This window comes from Lagenorhynchus albirostris, chromosome 16 (assembly GCF_949774975.1).
Source record: "Lagenorhynchus albirostris chromosome 16, mLagAlb1.1, whole genome shotgun sequence".
In the NCBI taxonomy this organism is placed as follows: domain Eukaryota; kingdom Metazoa; phylum Chordata; class Mammalia; order Artiodactyla; family Delphinidae; genus Lagenorhynchus; species Lagenorhynchus albirostris.
The window spans coordinates 56,360,473-56,379,948 of record NC_083110.1 but is presented as its reverse complement, the minus strand read 5'-3'; the positions used below and the strand labels follow the sequence as shown (position 1 = coordinate 56,379,948).

The 19,476-nt window shown below is 47.0% G+C and overlaps 2 protein-coding genes across 2 annotated transcripts in view; both read left to right on the top strand.

Annotated features, from left to right (window-relative positions):
• The window catches only part of PKD2L1 (polycystin 2 like 1, transient receptor potential cation channel), a 35,158-nt gene extending 25,094 nt beyond the window's left edge, over positions 1-10,064 (top strand). The window contains 13 exon segments of the mRNA XM_060125766.1: positions 270-397; positions 865-1,118; positions 2,080-2,304; positions 2,473-2,701; positions 3,381-3,548; positions 3,731-3,912; positions 4,210-4,330; positions 5,188-5,286; positions 5,496-5,617; positions 6,935-7,061; positions 7,835-7,953; positions 8,205-8,328; positions 9,009-10,064. Of these exon segments, the coding sequence (XP_059981749.1) occupies positions 270-397; positions 865-1,118; positions 2,080-2,304; positions 2,473-2,701; positions 3,381-3,548; positions 3,731-3,912; positions 4,210-4,330; positions 5,188-5,286; positions 5,496-5,617; positions 6,935-7,061; positions 7,835-7,953; positions 8,205-8,328; positions 9,009-9,152 (2,042 nt within the window). The 3' untranslated portion in view covers positions 9,153-10,064.
• Positions 10,065-11,529: 1,465 nt separating this feature from the next.
• On the top strand, positions 11,530-18,518 carry BLOC1S2 (biogenesis of lysosomal organelles complex 1 subunit 2). Its single transcript, XM_060125423.1, has 5 exons — positions 11,530-11,646; positions 12,011-12,127; positions 15,467-15,586; positions 16,262-16,366; positions 17,695-18,518. The coding sequence occupies exons 1-5, from the start codon at positions 11,550-11,552 to the stop codon at positions 17,724-17,726; spliced, it is 471 nt and encodes a 156-aa protein (XP_059981406.1). The 5' UTR covers positions 11,530-11,549; the 3' UTR covers positions 17,727-18,518.
• The last annotated feature ends 958 nt before the right edge of the window (positions 18,519-19,476 follow it).

The window sequence follows — 19,476 nt, the reverse complement described above, 5'->3', positions numbered from 1 at the left end:
CAGAATGATGATGTCAAGAGATAATTACTGAGTGGAGTTTAGTCTTTCTGAGGTGAGTTGGGAAGAGAGAAAGAGAGCTTATAACCACAACTCTTCCCTAATGTATTCCCTGGTTTCCCCAATGCAACCGTCAGCCTCCTTAGCCAACTCTAGGGGATAGGTCCCATCCGGGTGACATCTTTGGCCTCAGGGCAGAGGCTTTCCTGTCCCCTCTGGATAATGGAGAAGGGAACAGTGTTCAAGACACAGCCTCTTGGGTTGGTTTCTAGTGACCTATGGAATGACAAGCTCCAGCGCCTATTACTACACCAAAGTGAGGTCTGAGCTCTTCTTACATACCCCATCAGACACTGGAGTCTCCTTCCAGGCCATCAGCAGCATGGCCGACTTCTGGGATGTGAGTATGAGATCTCCTCTGTCCCTCCCCTCTTCTTCTCAATGGCCTAAAGCCTGAGGCCACAGGCCAGGGTTCAGGGATGTCAGTGGACAGTGGATAAGGCCATATCCAGAGACCAGGTCATTCCAGAATCAGGCCGAGTCAAAGGATCAGGCATGAATTAAAGGGTCAGACTAGACAGAGTTCAGGTAGTGATAGGTTAGAAATCAGGATGATAATCAGAGATTTAAGTCAGTACTTCAACTAGTATTGAGAATCAGAGGTAAGGCAGAATTTCAAACTGTATTTTAAATAAAGAATAAGGCCACATCAGGCTAAGATCTGACCAAGGTTCATGACTCAGCTGAAGAGTCCAACAGAAGCATACTGGAGACAAGCTGGAGGGGTCAGGGGGTGTGGGAAAAGGTCATTCTAAGGGTAAGGGTCAGGATGAGGCTGGGTCAGGTTCAACCCAGTTCGCGGTCTAGTTTGCCCAGGGCCCACTACTGGACAGTTTGTATTGGACCAAATGGTACAACAACCAGAGCCTGGGCCGCGGCTCCCACTCCTTCATCTCCTATGAGAACCTGCTGCTGGGGGCTCCGAGGCTGTGGCAGCTGAGGGTGCGCAATGACTCCTGAGTGGTGCACGAGGACTTCCACGAGGACATTCTGAGCTGCCACGACGTCTACTCCCCAGACAAAGAAGAACAGCTCCCCTTTGGTCTCCTCAATGGCATAGCGTGAGTGAGTCCCCCCACCAGTGTCTCAGGGCTTGCCCCTCTGAGCCTGACACCATCCCAGGTTTGGAAACCACTTCCATTGAGTCTTAAGGAGCCTTGGGGGTACTTGGGGGAGCTGGGGGGCATCTCTCTGAGACCCATCTGTGACTGTTTGGAGACCTTGGTCTGGGGTCACTGAGGAACAGAGAGGGTGTGTTAGCAGACAGAGCCATAGCCTCTGGACTTGTTTCCACACACAGGTCACAGTCACAGTTGCCCTACTCTGGAGGCAGTCCTGCCAGAGGAAGCATCCTTTCTTGCCCAGAATTCCCTCAGGGGTATGGAGAATGGATGAAACATTGATGCTGCCACACGAGTCATGCTTGGAAGAGTCTGACCCTTGGAACTAATGGCGGAAGGCAGAAAGGGGCCAAGGATGGATGAGGAATTAGGGAAGAAACGGGAGATGTGTGGATAGGACAGGAAGAAGGGGAAGGAAATAAGGGTCCAGGGAGGAAAGTTTGTGGACAGAACAGAAAATCATAGGGTTAAGTAGACAGGTGCAAAACTACAAGAGCAGAAGTGGTCTTTTCTGGCTTATGTGGGCCGGGTGCTTCCCTTATGGGGACTACTCAGGCTGGAGTCAAAAGTGGGCTTGGGTTTGTCATCCATAGGCTTGGTGACAACGTGAAAATCAGGAGATTTACATTTTAGTTTCAGTTCTGCCACTAACTAGTTGGATTATCTCAGATATCTGAGTCTTAGTTTCCTCATTTGTAAAATGTAGATAATATTTACCCTCCCCTCCTCAAATAGTTATATTAAACAAGGTAATATATGTGAAATATATTTTTTATATATATATATATATATATATGAAACTGTAAAGCCAAGACAATTATAAAGTATTGCCGTTGCCTTGGGAGACCAGCTTCTGGGGCTGGTTCAGACCTCTCTGCTCAGATGGCTTCTTCTGTGACAGATAGACCTACCACTCGCAGTATGAGCTGGGGGGCTCCTCTCACTGGGGCCAGCTCACAAGCTACAGCGGAGGTGGCTACCACCTGGACCTTCCAGGATCTCGACAGGCTAGTGCAGAGGCACTCAGGGACCTTCAGGAGGGCCTGTGGCTGGACAGGGGCAGTCGAGTGGTCTTCATTGACTTCTCAGTCTACAATGCCAACATTAATCTTTTCTGTGTTCTGAGGTGGGTCCCCGTTCCCTGCCTTCCCTCCATCCATGGCTCCTGATTCCCTTCTCCTCTGCTGGAGACCCTTCCCTAAACTTGTACCCTATGGTGGGGGTGGGGAGGGGAGGGGATGGGTAGAACTGTTCCAGCCCAGGCCCTACCAGACATCTCCCCCTCCTCCCACAGACTGGTGGTGGAGTTTCCAGCTACAGGAGGTACCATCCCATCCTGGCAAATCTGCACAGTTAAGCTGATCCGCTGTGTCGGCAACTGGGACTTCTTTATCATTGGCTGTGAGATCATCTTCTGCATCTTCATCTTCTACTACGTAGTGGAGGAGAGCCTGGAGCTCCACATCCACCGGCTTCGTTACCTCAGCAGCATCTGGAACATTCTGGACCTGTTGGTCATCTTGGTGAGGGACAGATATCTTAGACTTGGGACATATGGGGTGGTGGAAGGAATCTACCCTGATAGGGGCTCCAAGTTCTTCCTTTTGGAGTCCCAAGTCCTCATTGTGACTTCTGGTCAAATCACTGAGTAACAGCTCCCTAAACCAAAGGCTGATGTTCCCCTGGCTCAGCCCTGGAAAAATCCTGTCTCTATATCCCCTCTCCCTCTGGCTTATGATCCAGGCCCTGCTCTTTTATTTTTGTACTTGATATTAAGTTCCTCTTCTGTCTCTTGCCTTCATGACCTGTCCCCTTGACACCCCCCCGCCTTTTCTCTTCACTCCTATTAAAATTTTCTGCCTCTTCATCTTCGTCACCTTCCTATTAACAGGACACATTAATTTCTGACCAAGGCTGGGAAGTGGTGGGGGAAATAAAATTGCTTGGCTCCATTTCTCCATGGTCCTTTACAACCTACATATTTATCACTGGCCCTAAAGCCTTCTCTTGGGCTTTAAGACATTCCCCAATCATCCTATCCTGTTCCTTTTGAACCTGAGATAGTCAACAACTCAGCAGGGAAGGATGTGGTTTTTCTCCCCACCTGTCTTAAACACTGTAGCTCACCCCTGGGACCTCACTGTTGAACTTCCCTTGAGATCCTCTTGACTCTCTGACACCCCCCGCGTCCTGTTGTAACAGCTCTCCATCGTGGATGTGGGCTTCCACATATTCCGAACCCTTGAGGTGAATCGGCTGATGGGGAAGCTTCTGCAGCAGCCAAACACGTATACTGACTTTGAGTTCCTCGCCTTCTGGCAGACACAATACAACATGAACGCTGTCAACCTCTTCTTTGCCTGGATCAAGGTACCCTGGGATTCCTCACCCCCAGCAACACCTCAAGGCACGCGTTCTCCCTTCCTCAGGACTTGTCTCATTTTCCTTGTCTGGTGTGGCAACTCCTGTGGCCCCCTTAGGCCCCTGGGATGGACCGTTCCAGGCTTTTCTGTTTTCTTCCCTAATTGCTTGGTTCAACATGGCCCTTCCAGATATTCAAGTACATCAGCTTCAGTAAGACCATGACCCAGCTCTCCTCCACGCTGGCCCGCTGTGCCAAGGACATCCTGGGCTTCGCCGTCATGTTCTTCATCGTGTTTTTTGCCTACGCCCAGCTGGGCTACCTGCTTTTTGGGACCCAAGTGGAAAGCTTCAACACTTTCATCAAGTGCATGTGTGTGTTCTGCCCCTTCACTCCTCCCTGGCCCCTCACCCTCCAGCTCTGTGGATGTGTGTATCCTTGGGGCAGCTGGGTATGTGGACGTGGGCGTGTCTGTGCTTAAGCATCTGTGTGAGTTCCTAGAAGCCCTGGTGTGTGTGCTCAGTGTCTCTGCACCCTGTTCTGTCTCCATCAGATTGGGTGGAGGTGCAGGGACGGGTCTGAGTTCACTGAAGAGCGGTAGGAAGGAAATTGGGATGGGGTCAGCGTTGTGGTCAGGCTCTGGGTGAGTCCCAGACCCCGGTCTCTAAGTTTCACTCAGTTCCGGATCATCCTTGGGGATTTTGACTACAATGCTATCAACAACGCCAACCGCATCCTGGGACCAGCCTACTTTTTCACCTATGTCTTCTTCGTCTTCTTTGTGCTCCTCGTGAGGGTCCCTCTGAGGGGTGGGGATTTGGGAACCTGAGGGGTGGAGACGTGGATGGCCTGCAGGGTGGGGGTTTGACCCCCCTCCATGTTCTGCACTAATGATTATGATGGGTTTCTCAAATCAAGGGTGGAGAGGTGGGGGAGGGAAGAGCTTCCGGATCTTCTGAGAGCTGGCTAATGTGTGGTCAGCACAGTTAGGCAGTTTGCACAGTATAAGGAAATCTGCAGGCTCCCTCACTAAAATCAAACCCCTATCCTCCAAGGATGGAAGGAGAAGGAAAAGTGCCTCATGAGGAGAAGAGACTGCCTCTAGAAGCTTCTCCGCCTATTCTCTAAGACTCCCCTTCCTCTGGGGATCTCTGGCTTTTTCTACTACCACTGTTTTGTATTTGCTCTCTCTCCCTGCCAACCATGAAAGATCTGGGTTTGATTTTTATCAGGAAAGCCAGTGTGTTTCTTTATTTGATCAGTGGATGGGGATACAGACATGGATTGGGGATGGATGGTAAAGAGAGCACAATTTTACTCTCACTGTGGAAAGTTTCTGGCTTCAGTGACTGGTGGACTCTTACATGGAGGGGGTCTGTGGCATATGTTGGGGTATCTTTGTGGTCGTTACTGCAGCAGTTGAGTGAGGACACCCGGTTGATGAGGGAGCATGACCCATCTGTAACAGAATTGTGCTGAAAGGCTGGGCTCTGGGGACCCAGAGATGTGGGGATTAGTGGGCTGCAGAGCTGGGCTGAAAGCACTGGCCCTTTTAGAACATGTGTCTGGGACATTAATAGGGTCAATGGGCTCGATGCTGTTAATGGGTCTGGGAGTAAGGACCCCAGTCCCTGTTTTATCCTCCAGAATATGTTTCTGGCCATCATCAATGACACATACTCAGAGGTCAAAGAGGAGTTGGCTGGACAGAAGGATGAGCTACAGCTTTCGGACCTCCTGAAACAGGTGACTACTTGGTCTCCTTGAGCCACACATGTGCATCAGGGCCCAGGTCCGAGGCTCTGTGTCCTGGTCTGTGCCTGACTGGTTAGGGGCCTGTGCCCATGTGTGCCTTCAGCTTATCCCTGGGATCCTGTCACCCTGTGGGTGGGCGTGGGAGTAAGAGATGAAGAGGAGGCTGTGGGAACTGGCGCCTGTTTCCTTTCCCCTTCCAGGGCTACAACAAGGCCCTCCTGAGGCTGCATCTGAGGAAGGAGCAGGTTTCAGACGTGCAGAAGGTCCTGCAGGGTGGGGAGCAGAAGATCCAGTTTGAGGATTTCACCAACACCTTGAAGGAGTGAGCACCCAGAGATCCAACCTTCCCTGACATTGGTCTGTAAGTCCTTGACCCTCAAGCATACATCCTTTGCCTATAAGCCTCTGACCTTGGACAGTGGGCCTTTGACCTTGGCTTACAGGCCTTTGACCTTGGTTTATAGGTCTCTGATCCTGACCTTCAGAACTGTGCCCTTGGTTTAAAGGACTCTGACAATGTTCTATGATATTCTGGACCTTGTTGAACAACTCTTAGGACTAGTGTAATAATGATACCCTAATCATCATATACGTCCCTCATTCCCAACTAAGATCAGCATAAAACTCTGATCTTACTTCTATGCTCCCCCACAAACACAGGTCTATTTCCTTAGCCATCCTCTCCCTGCTTCCCAGTCAAACATATTAACAAGCATTGAACAAATATACTGTGAGCACCAGCTGTGAGCCAGGCACACAGTTGAATGAGACAAAGTCTTTGTCCTCCAGGAGTTCATAGAGTCTGTAAGCAAATAAACAGAATCACTGAACAAGTTCCACAATAGAAGTAACTAGAAGAGAGGGAGCATGGGGTAATAAAAGCATATACAAAGGCAAAGAGGTATGAAATTGAGCAACATACACAGGAGTAATAAGTAGCTGAGCATTGCAAGGTATCAGATGAAAGGTCGGGCAGAGCAGATGAGGCCAGAGAAATGGGCTAAGGTCACACTGGGAAAAGCCTTGAACACCACTACTCTATTCAAAGAATAGGGTGCCCAGGAGGGATTTTAAGCAGGGAAGGGGTATATTTAGTCTTGTACTTTAGAAAGGTTAATTACTCTAATTGCATTATGAAGGATGGATTTCCGGGGAAGGGAAGACCATAGGGCAGGGGGTGTGGGAAAAGCCTTGAACACCACTACTCTATTCAAAGAATAGGGTGCCCAGGAGGGATTTTAAGCAGGGAAGGGGTATATTTAGTCTTGTACTTTAGAAAGGTTAATTACTCTAATTGCATTATGAAGGATGGATTTCCGGGGAAGGGAAGACCATAGGGCAGGGGGTGTGCAGAGGGAAGGTTATCTGGAGGCAAAGAGATTTCGCAGTAATTCCTTTAGGAGATCATGAGGGCCTGAACCTAGTCAGCAGGAGTCAGGGAAGGAAGAAATAGATTCAAGTGATTTCTTGGGGGATCAAATTGCTACATCTTGGATATCCTGGCTTTCTCGTGTGGCCCCCTTCTTCCCTAGAGAGCAAGGCTCTTGCCAGAGTCTAGCAAAAAAGAGTGGGGAGTCCATAACGGAAAGCTCCCAGCCACGGCAGGTCAGAAGTCATTTTACCACCATGTTCTCCTCAGGCTGGGGCACATAGAGCATGAGATCACTGAGCTCACGGCTGCCTTCACCAGGTTTGACTAAGATGGGAATCACATCCTGGATGAGAAAGAGCAGGAAGAAATGCGGCAGGACCTGGAGGAGGAAAGGGTGAGCCTGGCTGGTGGACAGGCTACGAGGAAACTGCTCACCCTACCCTCCCTGCCAGCACACCTGGAACACAAGCCCAAACTGGAAGTCCTCTGACAGATGGGCAGGAAAGAGCTCTCTAGAATAGTGGTTCTCAAACTGCTGCATATTAGAACTCCCCGGAGAGCTTTAAAAAAATCCTCATGCTCAGGCCACACACCCTAGACCAGAATCTCTGGGGGAGTTGGGAGGCCCAGCCATCAGTCCTTTTTACAACCCCCCAGGTGACTGCAGTGCATAGCCAAGGTTGATCACCATTGCTCTAAAACGTCGTCTTAGGGAGAAAAGGACCAATTGTCTGAGAATCCCTGACAATTCCTTCTGAGCAGCTGCCTCCTCCTTGGGGTTCTCCAACTCTGATCCTTAGCTGCCCCTGCTATGCCTGCTTCATCCCTATCCAGTATAGACCAAAAAGCCAAGGGTAAAAGGAACAGTGCCAGGACACTGTCCCTGCTCTCCCAAACGGAGTTGGCTTCTAGTGAGCGCCTCATTCATCAATGCTTCAGGGAGCTTGTGTTTTGTTTCTTGTGGAGGTGATTTTCTCCCAGAGGTTAGGCCAGCTTTGTGTTCAGCATGACCATTCTGATTCTGTTGTCTCCAGAGTCTGAGAGGGAAGGGGAATAGCAAGCACTGGAGCCCGAAGCCCGGTCCCGCGAGCCCGGTAGAGCAGGTGATGGAGCAGGACCTGACGGCTTCCCAGTCATCTTCTCTCTGCTCTCTGACCTCCTGATCAGGTGGCCCTCACCGCTGAGACTGAGAACCTGCACCGGTCCAGTGTGAGTAGCCCACCAGGCGAGTCGAGTCCAGAGGCTGCCAAAGCAGGTGGCTGGGTTTCAGGAGAAGAATTCTACATGTACGTGCAGCCCGGGGGCCCGGGGCTGACTGTGTTTATGTCATCCTACCTTGAGCTTCTTTCCACAGCCTTCCAATTCCCTGTACTACCCCAGGGAAAACCCCTCTCCCCCTTTAATTCTCCTGACAAGGCTGGGCCTTACCTTCCTTGCTCCCATCCAGACACACACTCTTCTGTACCCCCTATCCCTGGAATCACCCAGCCCTCCACATACGTTTCTGCTCCCTTGGTCTCTCTCAAATCTTGCACAGGCTCACAAGGAGAGTTGTGCAGCTGGAGACTGTCCTGGAAGGAGTCATGACCCAGATTGATGCCATGGGCTCAAAGCTGGCGACGCTGGAGAAGAAAGGGCAGCTGGCTCCCTTTCCAGGCATGGTGAGTGATCTCTCACCTGGATCCTCTCGGCTCCCACAGTTGAACTCTACCAGCTTTTCCACTCAGTGGGTAGAGGCAAAACATTTTTTTTTTTTAAATACATTTATTTATTTATTTGTTTTTGGCTGCGTTGGGTCTTCATTGCTGTGTGCGGGCTTTCTCTAGTTGCGGCGAGCGGGGGCTACTATTTGTTCCGGTGCACGGGTTTCTCATTGCAGTGGCTTCTCTTGTTGCGGAGCACGGGCTCTAGGCGCACAGGCTTCAGTAGTTGTGACACGTGGGCTCAGTAGTTGTGGCTCGCAGGCTCTAGAGCACAGGCTCAGTAGTTGTGGTGCACGGGCTTAGTTGCTTCAAGGCATGTGAGATCTTCCCGGACCAGGGCTCGAACCTGTGTCCCCTGCATTGGCAGGCAGATTCTTAACCACTGTGCCACCAGGGAAGCCCGAGGCAAAACATTTTTGAAAGACCAGTGTTTCAGGCTCCTGGGGCAACATGTTCCCAGTAGTCAGTGAATCGTGGAGGTGGGGGTTGGAGGGAAGACCTGAAGTTGGTTGCTCTGGCCTTGAGGGCAGCCTTAGCCTCTAGGAGAGTGTCTGGGGTTGGAGAAACAGATCCAGGTAAAAGGAAAAGTGGGACACAAACTCCTCCTCCAAATGACCTGTCACTTTTTCTTCCAACAGCGGGAACAAGGCATTTGGGAGCACCTGCAGGCAGCCCCAGCTGTGACTCCAGCCCCCTGGGGACTCCAGGGCGGGCAGGAGAGTGGTGGGGGAGGGGTCCTAAAGCATCAGACAGCAGGCTCCTCTGTCACCACCTCCCCATAAGCCCCCTCAGCACACGCCCTCCACTTCTAGGGCAGCGGGTCCCACCACTGCTGCTGCTGAGTCCCGCCCTGTGCCTGGCCTTCTGAGCCAACGTTTCTGTGTGTAACTCTGTGAAATACCTCCCACTGGGCCTCTCACTCCCTGTGCTCTGAACTCTGCTGTGATGATTTTTTTTAAAGTCAATAAAAAATAATAAAGGAAAGGAGGGTAATAACTTTCCTAAGCATCTCGATAGCCATGATTTGTGAAAAAAGTAGAAGCTGAGAGAACAGCAATATCTAGATGTCTTCCTACTTGCCAGTGAACCTTTTCCTCTGTGCATCTAGAGATCTACTGCCAGTACCCATGGGGTTCATGTCTTCCCTATAGGGTTTCCCTGTGAAAGAGAAGGGGAAGCCAGAGAGGACACTTTCTCTTGTGGGGAGAGTACAATGTTGCAGAGGAGTTGGAGTGGTGACCTCCCCTAGCCTTCCCCAGCAAAGTCCAGGAAGATGGGCTTCCCTGGTGGCGCAGTGGTTGAGAGTCTGCCTGCCGATGCAGGGGACACGGGTTCGTGCCCCGGTCCGGGAAGATCCCACATGCCGCGGAGCGGCTAGGCCCGTGAGCCATGGCCGCTGAGCCTGCGCATCCGGAGCCTGTGCTCCGCAACAGGAGAGGCCACAGCAGTGAGAGGCCCGCGTACCGCAAAAAAAAAAAAAAAAAAGTCCAGGAAGACTCAGTGGAAGAGCCTACCTCCAGACATGTCACTGAACACTGAGGGGGCTGTAAACCAGGACAGAGATGGAGCCTGAGGAGAAGCTGGCAAAGAAATGACCTCAGGATTCCGAGATATTTGGATAAAATGTGGGGGACTCTGACTCTCTTCCATAGGACAATGTGGGTTTGCCTGGTGATTATCAATAAAAATCCTTAGGAAAACCAGGACTTTGCACTTGCTTCGGGGACTGCAGGGGAAAGAAGAGAGTCCGGAACTGTGAACCATCCTTGTACCTGGGCTGGAGAAAGCTCATCCCTGCTGGGAGGTGTAGAGTTGAGGCAGTGACAATGTAAAGAAGCTGGTTGCCCCAGGAGTTCTGAAAGAAAAATTTCTGACTCATAGGAATAGTTTGAAATAGTGGACACTACCATTGGAGGGAGTGGAGACAGTGACCTAGGGAGGCCTGGTCCTTAGAGTGAAGAGATTATGGTGTGTGTGTTTGTGTGTGCATGTGTGCGCTGTTGGGTGTGGGCAGTGAGAGTGCAGATGGAGGATAAGTAGGAATAAGACAAAAAACTCCTACACCAAGATTCTGGATGTATAGGCCTGCATCCTGAGACCTGATATCTATCCCCTCTCTCTGCCCCTGTGACCTTTATCCCTCCCTCATTCTGCACCTTCCATTGCTCTCCAGTTTCTTTTTTCATCCATTCCCTTCACCCACCTGCATTCTCCCATCCCATCAAATACAATCTATACACCCAGAAGTCTTGTGAAACAGCTGAATGCAATTAAGATAACCAGAGTGTATCCTCAGTCCTAAAAAATTATGATCTAAGCTTTCTTCAAGAAAGGCTGTTTCGGGACTTCCCTGGTGGAGCAGTGGTTAAGAATCCGCCTGCCAGTGCAGGGGACACGGGTTCGAGCCCTGGTCTGGAAGATCCCACATGCTACGGAGTAACTAAGCCCGTGCGCCACAACTACCGAGCCTGTGCTCTAGAACCTGCGAGCCACAACTACTGAAGCCCACAAGCCTAGAGCTCATGCTCCGCAAGAAGAGAAGCCACAGCAATGAGAAGCCCATGCACCATAATGATGAGTAGCCCCCATTCGCTGCAACTAGAAAAGGCCCATGCGCAGCAACAAGAACCCAACACAGCCAAAAGTAAATAAACAAAGAAACGCTGTATCAACCCAAGAGGTGTAGGTGCCAGACTGAAGTTTGGGAAAAAAGGTCCAATGAGCCGATATTAACCTAGGACATAGGAAGGGAGAGTATTTCGGCTCAGGGATAATGCCTGAAGGTTTCCCAGAGCCTAGATGAGACTATCTTCAAAAGCAAGGATTCCTTGAGCAGTCTTTCAGTGACTAATAGCAGCCGGGGTGAGGATTCTCTGGGGAGGGGCTAACTTGTCTCCGGTTATTTTAGTCAGCAGGCCGCACTGGGCTCGACCCATCCCAGAGAGGTCTTACTAGGCTAGTGATTCCGCCAGGGAGTGGCCGCAGAATTGAGCGCATCCTTTGTTCCAGACATCGGACTCTTGGCATCTGATCGACTCACGAAGCTTATTTTAGCTTCAAATTCGGCTTGGTGCCTACGCTTGGCTATCACGCATTCCTTGCGGTATGGCTTAGCCCAGAAGCGCAGAATCACAGGGCAATGAACTCCGGGCGGGGAGGGCGGGGCACTCCCGGCGCGCATGCGCAGTCATCCCAGACCCAGAAGCAGCACGGGGCCGGGCATGGCGGCGGCGGCCGAGGGTGTCCCAGAGACCCACCGCGAGGAGCCCGTTCGGGGTATGCGGAGTGGATGGGGACGAAGTGTCCAGTGGGAGGCCTGGGGCTCTGGGTTACGGGCCCGAGGTGCCTGGCGGGAGCGGGCAGGTCGGAGGGGCGCGCCTGTGTGTACGCGTGTTTGTCCCGTCAGGGCGACTGAGAAGGTTTGGCCGCGGGGTAGAGTGTGAGCTGAGGCCGGTGCAAGGGAGCAGAGTTGGCGTGTCAGGTGGGGCAGGGACGAAGTGAGGGACTCGAAATTACGGCACATGGAGAATGGAGCCGATTTGATGCAATGAGGACAGGTGGAGGGATGTAGGGAGAGGTGTCTGTGGCTAGATTAGGACCAGGGCAGGGCGGGACCCTTACTCATTCTCTTTTGATCCAGATGATGCCGCCGTGGAGACCGCTGAGGAAGCAAAGGAGCCCGCTGAGGCTGACATCACTGAACTCTGCCGGGACATGTTCTCCAAGATGGCAACTTACCTGACTGGGGAACTGACGGGTGAGGCGGGGTCCGGGTTGATTCCGCAAGTTCCAGGCACCACTCGCTGGAGCTGGGGTTTGGTCCTGGTAGGCCTGTGAGGTGCTTTAGCAGCGTCAGTCTGCGGCTCCCTCCCTAACCCCACACACCTCGAAACATGCCTGGTGGAAGTTTGGGGAGGTCAAGAATGAGTAGGAAAGAAGTCCATCCGTTCCCTGGAGAAATTCACGAATTACTTCCAGCAACACAGGATAAACAACGAGGTCCTACTGCATAGCACAGAGAACTATATTCAATAGCCTATGATAAACCATAATGGAAAGGAATGTAAAGAAAAAAGAATGTATATATACGTATAGCTGAATCACTTTGCTGTACAGCAGTGATTAACACAACATTGTAAATCAACTGTACTTGAATAAAAAAAATTCGGTACAGAAACACATAAGAATACTTAATACAGCCCTGCAGGCCTCCGTAGTGTAGACTGAGGCTGAGAAAACAAAAAAGAATTCATCAAGAAGTGCTCCTTTGGGGGAGGTGCATTTTGAACAGGGCTGTAAAGCGATTGATTGGCCAAAAAGTGGGAAATGACTGGTGAGTGAGGTGGTATAAGCAAGCAGTTTGTTGGCTAAGCAGGTGTATTTACGAGGTTACAGGGAAATGGGGAGTGACCTGCAGATTTAAGGATCTATTAGGTTCGTCTCTCCCACCCTTTGGGACATGATTAATTTTTTGGTCCAGTGTGTATTTCCAGGTGAACACATGACCCATGTGTGGAGGAGGATCTAAAAAATGAAGTCTGGTCCAGTGTGGCTTTTCATAAAGGCTGTTATGTTGTTTCACTTCCCCAGGAAGTTGCTGTGAGCTAAATGTATGAACCAGAATGTATGGGAAAATGCTTGGTGCAGAACAGGAGGGGTTGAGTCTCCAACAGCCTCTTTATTTATTTGTTTATTTCTGAGCAAAAGAAACCAAGCAACAAAATCTAGATTTTTTTTTTTGGCTTTTCTTTAAAAATTCCAAAGAATTGGCAGTAGTAGTCCCCCATTCTTGCAAGGCTCTAATTGGCTAGAGTTGGGCATTGTCTCCTTTAAATGGACCAGCGCTGTGCAGTTTGTCCCCAACTACTCCCTGTTTTCTCCCTTTAACTGAGACCTGGTGTCAGTTGCCATTTATTACTGTTCTTACTGTTGTTTTTTTAGTAGTGGTACAGAAATGGTTTTCTGTACCAATGTCTATCAAAATTGGTAAAGTAAATGATAGACTAAGACTAAGAGGATCATAGGTTCCAAGAAGTGGGAGAGTGTATTTCTTTGTAGAAGTGAGTAATCTTGCATTTAAAATGCAAACACCTGGCTTGCTTCACTCATTTACATAATATTGTTGGCTCCTGGGTATTTGAGTGTGTGACTCTTGTTTGAGAGAGACTTATTTGATAGCAGTGAGAGTATGGATATGGAGGAGACACAGAAGAGCAATATTTCAGATGAAAAGTAACCGTCTGTGACGGAGTGATGGTAAAAGGAATGGGGAGGGGAGCATGGATGCAAGAACATTATAGAAGTGGAATTTATAGGACTTGTTGAAGTGGGTGTTAAGGGATGGGAGCAGCTTAAGATGTGTCTGCAGTTTTAAGCCTGGGTGGTGTCATCAGCCAAAATAGGCAGGTTGGAAAGAGGAACCATGTTTAGTGTGAAAATAATATTTTCAGTTTTGACTTGGCTGATTTTAGTTATTACTGGGACACTCAGGTGACTGTTATCAAGACATCCAGGTGACTTCAACATGTGAATCCAGAGCTCAGAGAGTGATCAGAGCAGGAGAAACAGATTTGGAAGTCACCTGCATAGCAGAGTGAGTTGAGGCTGTGCAGAATGAGACTGCCAGGGAAGACCATAAAGGTAGGTAAGAGGACCTGGACTAAAATCTCAGGGAATGCCTGTACTGGGCAATTAATTTGTTTTTATTAACAATACTTAAAGTCCCTAGGTTTCCAAACGATTTATTACAAAATGAATTTTAAGTGGATTGTAATTTCCCTATGATTGTCATTCTTACCTATACAGATACTTTTTTGAGTTTGAAAGGAAGCTAGCATAACCCTGGGAATGCCCATGGAAATGTGCCACCCATGTAAACATCAGCCATGTGTCAGCTGAGGGAAAGTTGAGAACTGATAGTTAAGGGGGTTAGATGAGAAGAGATCTGGTATAGAAACTCAAAAAGAGCAGTTAGAAAATGCTATAGCAGCGAGGGAAATGAGTGTTTCATGAAGAGAGAGAGATCAGTAGTGTCAGATGTTATGGAGAGGCCCAGCAGTATAATAACTGAGAAAAGGCCATGGATTTGGTGGTTCAGAGAGCACTGATGACCTTGGAGCTCGTCATTTTTCTGGGTGGTGGGGACAGAGACCAGACTGGAAGGGTTTACATGAGTGAATGGTGAGGAGTAGGAAGCAGTGAGTGTAAGCTACTCTTTCAGAAGGGTTAGCAGTGAAGCTCCTTTGCTTTACTGAGCAAATGATGTAGGTGTATAATGAGGGAGTGCTTTTGGGCTGGAGGAAACCGGAATATATTTCTAGATAGAGAGGAAGGTGCCAGGATGGAGAAAGAGTTTGGAAGGGCAAGGGAAAGGAGATACTGAAGAGAGGCCCTGAAGAGGTAGAAGGGTTGGGATCGGCGCACAGGAGGAGGAGCTGTCGTGGCGAGAACAGGAACGCTTCTGCCTCTTGAGAAGACACTGGGGTACAGAGAAGTTTGGAAGTGAGGCAGAAACATTGAGGCAGTTTATGTAAGTGGGCTTGGCTTTTGGGAAAGTTGGAGTAAAGGCCATTTGCTTTGAGTAGGGATGGGGAAGGGAATTGAGGATGTGAGAAGCAGGCAAATGGTTTGGAAGCCAGTGTATAAAATGGAGTACAGAATCACAAGTAATAAATGAGTTGCTAAGAAGTGTTGAGGTCCTAGTTGACTTTATATATATTTTGATATATATATGTACTTATGCTGCAGTCTGCCGAATTATATGTTTTCATGTTGTAGAAGTACCAAGACTGTTTCACCTCCCTTTTCTTGGTACATGAGTTTATCATTTTCCTTTCTAACTAAGATCCTGAAGCTTCTGGAGTTTATTTGGTTTAAATAGTTTGCTGATTGTTGCCTGAATTTCTACTTAGACATTTAGAGTACATAGGCTGAGTATAAATGTCATAGATCAAAAGTGGCCTGCTTCTTTGACAATCCCTAGGTCCTGCCTTGAACTACCATTTGGTAGTTAATTCCACATTCTAGTTATCTAAAAAGATCTTAAAGGCATCACATCTTCTGTTTTGTTTTTTTTTTTCTTCTGTTTGTTTTAAAGCCACCAGTGAAGACTATAAGCTTCTGGAAAATATGAATAAACTAACCAGCCTGAAGTATCTTGAAATGAAAGATATTGCTATAAACATTAGTAGAAACTTAAAGGACTTAAACCAGAAGTGTAAGTAATAATTTTTTACAATTAAACGTGTTTGTATTTAATGTTCTTTTGTGCTTGGGGCAGTGGAGAAGGGAAGGGAACATGGCCCCTGTCCTCAGGGAGCTCATTTTCTAAAAGTGAATTAGAAAATTAAGGTGAATTTCTTCCATTGTGAGGATTAGCATGCTTTGGTGGTATGGTTATTTCTACTTCTGAATCTTGATTTGATCTGTTTATTCCTGGAAAAACAGTGAATTAATTTAACAGTGAAACCTATAAAGGACTACTTTATAAACAGAAAACCAGAACATCTATAATTGGAAAATGCTACTTTAGACTGGTAGAATATATTTCCCCATTGACTTATACTTGTGTTCCCTGTCTTTAGGGCTCTCCTTCTTGGTCTGGGAGTACCCAAGAAACCGAATCAGTAACGTAAAGATTGCTTGAGGAGCAAGGAATTTAAGAGAGGAAAACCAGTAGATGAGAGAGACTTAACTTTGTTTAGGTCACCGTCATACCTGATCAGCTAGCTACTGTCTTCTACGGCGTCTGCCTGCTAGTGATCAGAATCATGTCACTCCACCCACTCTGTCTTAGGCAGAGCTGGAGAGACACTAGCATGCTTACTTTCCACTTTTTTCTGCACTCCTTGTTGATGTTGTATAAACCTGTGGTCTGTCTTTGTTTTTAAAGATGCTGGACTACAGCCTTATCTGGATCAGATCAATGTAATTGAGGAGCAGGTAGCAGCTCTTGAGCAGGCAGCCTACAAGTTGGATGCGTATTCAAAAAAACTGGGTAACCATTTTTATTTCTGTTTTGATTAGATGAGTACCCTCCTGCCAGTATGACCTTATATAATAAGATGGTTAACATTTATGATGTGCCTACCGTGATCTATTTTAATCTTCACAAAACCTCTTGAAAGTAACTTTTTATTAGTGACAATAATAAAATAACATTTCCTGAGTACTTAATGATATATCAGGCACTGTTCTTAATATTTTGCGTCTGTTATGTTTTTTATCCTTCAGTCTCTGAGGTAAGTACATGATTTTTATCCCCATTCTATTGAAGAGGAAACTGTGGTTGAAGGGGTTATAACTTGCTTAAGGACACAAAGCTAGTATATAGAAGAGCTGTATTTCAAACTAGGTCTGATTGATTACAAAGCTCAAGCTCTTTATTGTGGTTCAGCAGGCTGAAGCATCTTTAATAACGTAGATACATGTCTTAAGAAACAGAGTAGTCAATCAAGGCTTTCTTGAAGGGTTACTTTTCCTTTAAGGAGGAAACTGGCACTAGTACTGGTGCCTTGTTAATTGACTCTGGCTCTTATATCCATGATTAAAAATAATGCAGTTGTTTTTAGCCTAGATATAATTTACAGATTATTTTATTTTTATCATTGACAGTAGTTGACTACTTCAAAAGATTGGTTTGTAGCAGACTGAGACATGCGTGGCAGTTAGCAGTTTCATTGTCCACAATTAAATTTACTAAATGGTGACTGTGAACTTTAGAAGGCCTTGTGCCAGATGCTTTCAAGGTTTTAAAGAAAAAGGGAATCCATAACACTGAGGTTTATTTGATGGTCTTTTAAATTTCTGTATCTTTCAAAATTGTTTTCCTAGAGCGAGGGGTACGGATAAGAAAATAAAAGGTGAAACATACTTCTTGAAAGTCCCAGTCTGGCTCTCAGAGGGTGCCTGGGACAGAGCCTGGAGAGGCCATTTCCTGTGCTTTGTAGGGCTTCTGGTGGCTCAAGTGCCAGTAGGTCTGCTTAACCCTGGTGGAGCATCTGACCAGGTACTGTTGATAGGGTTAGAGCTTGGGGAACTCATGTTAGGTGCTCAGTTCTGTGTGTGTATATTTGACTCCTTAAGTTGTGCACATTGATTATATTTGGACAGATATCCAAATATCTGTCCTTAGCTAATATGAGAGTTGCCATATAGGTATGCCTATAATTTGGATACAGTTTGGACAGCTAAGAGGACTGAAGTTAATAGATATTTTTTAATGTAATAGACGTTTTTGAATTTACCTAGAAATGCTAACTGAAAAGTATCTTTGTAAGAGCCAATTTTAAAAGGTATAACTTCTTCTCCCTCTCCCCCCTACAGAAGCCAAATACAAGAAGCTGGAGAAGCGATGAAAAACTTATTCCTGTGGGACAAAGTCTTTTTTAATGTGGGAAGAATGTTTTATAAGACCTGAATCTTGAGGCTGATGAATTGTCAAAACTCCTCAAAAGGCAGCTATGCTGGTTGTCCCAGAAACTTCACAACATTGGAGTAAACTGAAGGACTGTGGCTACTCCTGGAAGAACTTCTTCTGAGTCAGAATCCCTCAAAAACTCACGCTTATAACTCCTTACCTTTTACTTGAATGCTTCATCATCCATTCAGGACAGAGACTCTCTCAAATTTGCATAAACCTGGACTTGCCAGTAGAATCAAATGAGCAGGCCTGTTTTCCCTGGTAGCAGTTGATTACTACATTATTTTCTCAAATGGTTGGTTTTTGAGTTACTGCGTAACTGGTTGTTTTTTTCTATTAAGGATGTAATGTATTGCTAACAAGATTCTAAATTTAAAAAGGAAAACAAAACAGTCTTGTTCTTGACAGTTTGTCACCTTGTGAATGTCAGTAATTTACATTTCCATAACATTGCAAATAACAGAAAATCTTAAAACAATTTCAGGCCAAGTCTTCTAGACTGAAGAGAAACAGTGAAAGGAGTGTTGTTGCAATAGTTTGGTGTATGTGATGGGCCCCTCCTGTCGTTCTGTGTATGAGTCAGATGGCTGGGGATGGATATCATCTTGGCATGTGCTCCCTTTTGGAAATATAAGGACAGGATGTGTACGTGTGTGTACGTGTTAGGTGGGGAGGTAGGGCTGCCACTCGGGCTGCTACTCATTAAATAAAGCATTTTTATGAAATATCTTCCTACTGTGTCTGCAGGGTCAGTGGGGGCTCGCAGGGACCTGTTTTCCTTTCAGACTAAAGACATCAGTGGATGGAGGATACTGACTGACCAGTCTAGTTTGGAAGACAGTCAACCAAATCCAGAGTTGGGTGTTAGTGGTTAGGAAGGTGCCTGAGGTCCCCAATTCCATCTCCGAAAGAGTTCTTAATTCTGTTTTTGTCATTTCCCACCATTTAAGTTCTAGTCCACCATCATTTATCCCCTTCTTCTCTGGACTATTGCTGTGGTCTTACCTTACATATCCCTCCAACCTGCAGTCCAGGCTGCTGGCAGACCAATCTTTCTAAAATGTAAACTGGCCACATTTCTCCTGCTTAGATTTCTTTCATGACTTCTCCTGGCCTCTTTGAAAAAGCCAGACTTTTTAAACTTAGAAACCAAACTTTTAATAAGTATTTCGTATTTTGTGTTTCTGAGGGTGAACTAGTCTAATGTAATTCTCTTTGGCTCTTTATTAAACTTTCTATAACTTTTTCATACAAGATTTGAAGCATTTAGCCAGATACACATCCTGACACAAACTAGCATTTTGAAATTGATATACATAAAGTGGACAACATCCCCAATTATATTTATGATATAGGGTTCTCCCAAGATAGAGCTGAAATTACCAGTTTTAATCTTTCATTCTATTAATGTAGTATATTACATTTATTGATTTGTGTGTGTTGAATCATCTTTGCATCCCAGGGATAAATCCCAATTGATCATGGCATATGTCTTTTAATGTGCTGTTGAGTTTGGTTTGCTAGTATCTTGAGAATTTTTACATCTATATTCATCAGGGATATTGGCCGGTAGTTTTCTTTTCAGTATCCTTATCTGGCTTTGGTATCAGGGCAATGCTCACCTCATAAGATGAGTTTGGGAGTGTTCCCTCTTCAATTTTTTGGAAGAGTTTGAGAAAGATCAG

What these genes read in the sequence shown, in the direction of transcription:
- BLOC1S2 (XM_060125423.1), top strand. Translation starts at nt 11,550, where the DNA reads ATGCGCAGTCATCCCAGACCCAGAAGCAGCACGGGGCCGGGCATGGCG. An exon ending in CCGCGAGGAGCCCGTTCGGG is followed by an intron (nt 11,647 to 12,010) that starts GTATGCGGAGTG and finishes CTTTTGATCCAG; the next exon opens with ATGATGCCGCCGTGGAGACC. An exon ending in AAAGGACTTAAACCAGAAGT is followed by an intron (nt 15,587 to 16,261) that starts GTAAGTAATAAT and finishes TTGTTTTTAAAG; the next exon opens with ATGCTGGACTACAGCCTTAT.